This window comes from Rattus norvegicus, chromosome 1, assembly GCF_021556685.1.
Source record: "Rattus norvegicus strain SHRSP/BbbUtx chromosome 1, alternate assembly SHRSP_T2T, whole genome shotgun sequence".
NCBI lineage: Eukaryota > Metazoa > Chordata > Mammalia > Rodentia > Muridae > Rattus > Rattus norvegicus.
In genome coordinates this window covers 102,218,864-102,225,365 of record NC_141534.1, presented here as the reverse complement: position 1 = coordinate 102,225,365, position 6,502 = coordinate 102,218,864, and the positions used below count along the sequence as shown (strand labels likewise).

General features: G+C 45.6%; 1 protein-coding gene across 1 annotated transcript in view; it reads right to left on the bottom strand.

Moving 5' to 3' along the window:
- Positions 1-2,525: 2,525 nt before the first annotated feature.
- The window catches only part of LOC134485113 (meiosis regulator and mRNA stability factor 1-like), a 43,836-nt gene continuing 39,859 nt past the window's right edge, over positions 2,526-6,502 (bottom strand). The window contains 2 exon segments of the mRNA XM_087607131.1: positions 2,526-3,963; positions 5,916-6,086. Coding sequence (XP_087463257.1) covers positions 3,722-3,963; positions 5,916-6,086 — 413 coding nt within the window. The 3' untranslated portion in view covers positions 2,526-3,721.

Sequence of the window (6,502 nt, the reverse complement as noted above, 5' to 3'; positions counted from 1 at the left end):
CCTAGTAGTGCCACTCCCTGGGCCGAGCATACTCAAGCCACAATTTTAATTGTGTTCATTATGAATCACCTGATAGGTAGTATATTTGGCATGTGACGCCTAAAGGGCTTATGACACACAGGTTGAGACACACGGGTTGAGAACTGCTGCTTTAGGTCCCTTCACACCTCAACAAATCTCCCTCTCATATTGAGAAGTTCCAAGGACAACCAACCAGTCAGCCTCAGGTCCCACCTGCTCCCACCCAGCAGGCTCTTTAGGAAAGGGTTCAGATTTCTCCCCACCTTCCTCCTCATGGACCATATATCTATGCAATGTTTGGGGTACCCTGAACAATTGTTTTCCCTAGTCCTGCTGTAGAATTAAAAGGTGCAAAGGCTGTGGGAAGGTGGAAGGAGAGTTTACATTCTAGAGTTCAGATTTTCTGAGGAAGGAATCATACATTCACACATGCACACACACGCACCCAGGTCAGAGATCAACTCTGGCTGTCTTACTACTTTTCACCTTGGTTTTTGAGCCAGGGTCTCTCAGTAAACCTGGCGCTTACACGGCTAGGCTAGCTGGCCGGTTGGCCGGCTAGTTGGCTCTAGTAATGTGCCTGTCTGCCCCCAGGACTAGCATGATAGGCCTGGCTACCATCCCTAGCATTTTAGATGTGTGCTGGAGAGTGAAACTGGGTTCTCATACTTGTGCAGTCAGCACCTGATCACTGAGCCATCTCTCCAACTCCAACATTTTGTGCAAAACTTTGCTGTGGTAAAAGTTGTTTTGAAGGCACTGTCCAGTGGTCATTGGAAGCGTGTAAACAGATTTTTCCCAAATCTTAAACCAAGAAGCAGCTTGTCGTGTCCTTTCCAAGGCAGTAGAGATTGGGTTGGGATAGGGACTTCGTAGCTAAGTCTGTGTCCGAAGCCTTTCCTTTCCAGACTTAATAGGAAAGCAAGCTTATCAAGGGGCGGAGACAAGACATACAGACAGTACACATGCATCAAAGAGAGAGCCTAGGATTCACCCTGGCTCTAACTGGGAGGTTCTCTTCCACTTGTGGAACAGGGTACAAGGCTGGAAAATCCACGTTGTATTCACATGGTACCAATAGCCTAGTCTCCTTCTTCAGCCTTCAGCATCCCTTAAATCCCATCCAACTTATCTGATGCACCCCAGACTGGCCTACAATTTTCTGTTGCTGACATGACTTTCGAGTCCTCTTGCCCCCACCTCCAGATGACTTATATGGTGCCAGGAATTGAACCAGGGCTGTGTGAATGCTAAGCAAACACTCCACCCACTCAACTACCCACATCTCCAGCTTAAATGCATAACATTTCAGGAGAGACGAAAAGGCCAGGCCACACGAAATGAGTCGATGAAACTGGTTAATAATTCCACCCTACGAACAAAAGCACTCATTACAGATGCTTGCTCATAAAGTTTATTGACAACTGTTTTGTACCAACACACAAACAGCACTAGAACCCCTCCCCCCAAAAAAAGTGTTCAAAGTAGACAGTTAAGAAAAACTTCCTGCTCCCCAAGCCTCATCAAAAGCAAATAGTGCAGGATGGGGAAGATGGGAAAGGGGATTCTGGTGATAACTTTTGCCTTTACAACAGATACATCTAATCGGGTACATCCTTCCACTCAGAAAAAGTGTCTCATTATCTCCGTGTACATACATGATAGCATCGTTACCTAAGCCTCTGGATAAAGAAATAGTGTTTGGACTGGCCTCTAGGGCACACCACACGCTGAGAGCTTCCGATTGAGTTGTGACATCTTGTAACAGCAATGGTGAGTCACTCCCCAGAACACACACCCATCTGCTGTATTCTTTGTTGCCCACAGAACCTGACCTTTGGAGATGACCCCGAGTAACTTTAGTGACATCTAGTGTTTTCAAAGTCCATAATCCCGGCTATGCTTGCAAACCTGAAGTCGGAGCAGGCAAGCGTAGCCTTAGGATGTCTGCAAACGAGACAAACAACACTCTTGACACCAACTTTATCACACTGCTTAAAAGCCTTAAAGAATTGCACATGTGCACTAATATTGCAGAGGAAGTGCCATGAGGCCTTAAAGAGGAAGTGCTATCCGGCCTCAGAAAAGGAGCGCAGCCAGGAAGTACCTTCAGGCATTTCACTAAAAGAGTGTCAGGCCCGCAGAGCATTTCTAGTGCAGCTCCTTCTGGGGCAGGTCATAGTGCTGAGAACTGGGAATCACTGGCTTCGTTTAAAAGATTTTGATTAAAAAAAATTCAACTGGCAAAAAAAAAAATCTCTCAGCCTTTAATTTTGTGACATTTTATCAAAATGCTGGCTATGAAATCAGAATCCATTTTCTGGCCTTCCAGAAAAAAAAAAAATAAACATTCCCCACCAAAGAAGTCATCTGACTAGTGGAAGATTGTGTGCCAACAGGGTCTTTCTGCTCTGACTGTATTTGCCTTTTTTGCCCAACAGATACAATCCGTTATAAATGTCAGGTCTCTCCAACAGGGGTGAGAGGCCACTGAGAAGAGAAGGCCATTCCACAAGGCAGTGCCCACAAAGGCTAGCTTTTCCCCAATGCCAACATCAGACACCACAATAAGAAAACAAAAACCCAACGTGCTTCCAACAGTGAGCAGTAACAGTAAAGCTAGACTCTGTTAAGACGTCAGGATGAACTAACATGGGCACACGCATCTTCACATGGAGGGCTTCCCAGATTTACAGCCAATTTTTAAATCACAAGAACAAGGATAGGCTGATCAACCTTGGCCTTCGAATTACAGATAAAAAAACTCTGGCCTCTTCTTAGTGGAAACAGTATTGGACACCAGGACCCTGAAGCACTTCACCACTCAGCTGACTTACATTTATGCATTTAATGCATAGCTTAAAAAAAATCAGACTCTAACCATTACCTCTCAATATACAATATGTCATTCAAATGCTGACTTTAAATGGATGACATCAAAGGTCATCTCCTTTCCTTAAACCTTATCCTTATCAAACTGGGACAGACAGAGAAGGGAAGCATGAAATAACTTTCTAGAAAGCTCTTTATTAAATGAGATCCCCAAATGGAAATGTTTAAAAAAAAATGGGATGAGGCCACATTGGTTAACCACAGACATAGTTACATAAAAAACAAGGCACATCAACAAGTCCCCTAGAAGCCAGGAACTTTCCTGCCAACCTGAAAATGGCTCTCTTGCCACTCACTCATGCCCCAGTGTGTGACCCACAGGCTTACGGACATGTTTGGCTTCTTGAACAACCTCAAGTCCATTTGCTTAAATGAATAATTGAGGCTGCTCAATGGGACTCAAGCCACTTCCTGCTGGGTGATCTCTCTTTCTTCCCAACCACCACCATTCACAATAGTCTAGAAAAATCTGGTAAATATATTACAGATTCCTTAATGGGGTTATTTCAAATAACCGGAAGAAAAGGAAGAAAACGTTCATCTGAAAGTTGGGAACAAACATTTCCCTATGGACCATTAATAAAAGTGGCTTCTGGGGTCAAGACATAAGATGGGGTTTTTACATCTATTTTTTGCGTGTAGACAGTTCCCCCACCCCATCCTAATTTTTTTGTTGTTGTTGTTGTTCTTTTTTTTGGAGCTGGGGACCGAACCCAGGGCCTTGCGCTTCCTAGGCAAGTGCTCTACCACTGAGCTAAATCCCCAACCCCCACCCCATCCTAATTTAATTCTGTCTTCAAAATAGGAGTTAGAGCTTGGTCATAGGTGCAAATGAAAAACTGGCTGCCAATTTGACTCTAATTGTGGGCTTCTTTTTTGCTGGGCTTTCCACTGCATCCTTGCTGATCAGTGGCCCAGGGGCTTCTGAGGAGGGTTTGGGAGGAGCAGAAACAGATGCTGGGCTATTGGATGAGGAGTCACAGGACAGGTTCCCCTTCCTTACTGGTATTGGAATTTCTGTTTTTTCTTCTTGGTTTAAAAATAAAACTCCTAGAAAGACAGAAAAATAAATAGGTTTATTTAGTTCTAGGCCTCATAAGAAGTACTGGTTTTCACTTCATCTGTATTTAAAAAACAAAAACAAGCTTATAAAACCCCACCAGGGCCAGGTGTGGTAGGTGGCTTGTAAATCCAGCTCTCAGGAAGCTGAGGCAAGATTACCATAGCGACAGGCCAGCCTTGGCTACAAGTCAATGTCTCATAAACAAGCAAACAAACAAACAAACAAACAGAACCCCAACAAACAGCACCTAGTGGGTGGAGGCGGAGGCAGAAGCCGTCAGATCTCTGTGAGTTTAAGGCCAGCATGGTCAACAGAGCCAGTTCCAGGACAGCCGCTGGGGCTGTTATACTGAGAAACGAAACCCCCAAACCAAACAACCAAAGCACCAAATGTCACACTTATGTCACAGTTTAGGTATCGGCTACATGGTGAATGTTATATGTCACAAAAATGAAAGATTTATAAATGATCCACCACTTTTCTTTAAATTGCAAATTTTTAGACATGTCTTGTTGGCTACCTATAAAGGCCAGTTTTTCTTCCTCAGATTCTGCTCCTTCATTCCTTGGTCTTGTGACCAAGACTCAGAAATCTGTGAATGTTCTGAGGCAACAGGGAGGAGGACTTTAGTGCTTGCTAGTGAATACCTGCCCATTCTTTTTACAGAGGCCACATGGTGTTGACGCCAAAGACAAGGGAAGAGTCACTTGGAACCACGATAGAAGGTCAGCTGGTTTTCCTCAGAGTTTAGACCACACGTAACTCACGTGTGTTCGAGAAAGACACACACTGTGTCTCAGATGCCTTCTGTGTATACAAGAAACCCCTGATGCCAAAGTGATAGTGACAGAGGGAGGACACAGCCCCAGCTTCTCCTCAGATGGGCGGGGACCTGTGTTCCTCAGGTTCTTGTTCTCCTCTGTCACAAGCATTTGGAAGAATTCTTGTGTACAGGTGCATAAAGGTGAGCACCCCGTGAAGAGGCAGCTCTCCAGCTCTACAGAGTACACGGTGAGCCTGTGGTCTTACGGGCTCTTTCCATGTCATAAGCAACGTCAAACTCTCCTGGCTCTGTCTGGGGCCAGTTGTGTCAAACACTGCCTTACAAAGACTGTAGACAGTGGAAGTGCGCCAACAGCGGAGACCAAAGTACAGGCAGAAAAGAGTCAAGCGACAGAAGAGGAAAGTGGAGGCTTCCCTCAGAGCATCTGGGACTCCTCAAAGGCAGAACGACAGACTAACCATCAAAAGGCCTTAGTCACCTAACCTGTGGAGCAGAGGTGGTGGCCCCACTAGTAGTATGGTCCATCAGCCCCAGCACAGGGTAAGAAATTGAATGGACTTCACCTCAGGCTAACATTAAGTTTGTATGTTAAGAAATCAGCATTTCATTCTAGCATTCAGGAGGCAGAAACATATGGATCTCCGTGAGTTAGAGGCTAGCCTGATCTACAAGGCAAATTTCAGTCCAGCCAAAGCTATATAGTAAGACCCTGACCTAAAACGAAAACAACCAAAGAGGTCACTTTCTTGGTTTTTAGGTCACAGGACTCCAGGACCTCAAACCAAAAGTACCTTGCTCAAACCAGCTTCCTAAAGCTCCAGAATCCACTGGGACCTAAGTAAATGTCATGTAGCAAGTAACAAGTATTACCTAAGGAGCAGCTGAACCTCAGACATGGTAGGAAGGCCAAAAGTTCCAGAGGACTTGGGACAGGACTTAATTACTCAAGGGCTCTTCCACAGCCCAGCGCCAGATTTATAAATCCTATTAGCAGCAAACCCAGCAAGGAAGGGAAGGGCTGAATAATCGGCACAGGTACTTTTATGCCTGAAACAGTATTGCATTCCCTATGTTCATCAGACACCTCCTACACTGGCATCATGGGTCATCTGCAAACCTGCAGACAAGTGCCCAAGCATACGGGGTGCAACCTACCCAAAGGCTCCTGAGGGTGTTCCTCAAACTGAATGAGATCAGTGGGCTGCAGGATGACAGGATCTGGTCTTAGCTGAGGGGATGGCAGGCATGAAGGAACAGGAGTACAGAGGAGGTCAACAGGGGAGCTGTTGGCCAAGTGCAGAAGCTCCTGCTCCATCTGGCTGAGTCCTGCAGAGAGAAGGCAGGCAGCTATGTTCAAACAGGCACAAAGGTCTGCTCCTGAGGGCTTTCCTCGGCCTCATCAAGCGCTCTCTCTCTCTCTCTCTCTCTCTCTCTCTCTCTCTCTCTCTCTCACACACACACACACACACACACACACACACACACACACACCAAAAACCAACCAAACAATAACGCCATTATCACAAGACCCCTGGCAAACAATACATCAAACTGCACTGGGGGGGAAATGAATATTTAGGTCTAGAGAGATGGCTCATACAGTTAAGAACATTCGTTGCTCTTGTAGAAGACTTGAACTTGGTTCCCAGCACCCACATAGTAGCTCACAGCCATCCATTAACTCCCATTCCAGGGGACCCAATGACCTCTTGCCATCTCCTAAGCACCAAGTGCACACATAC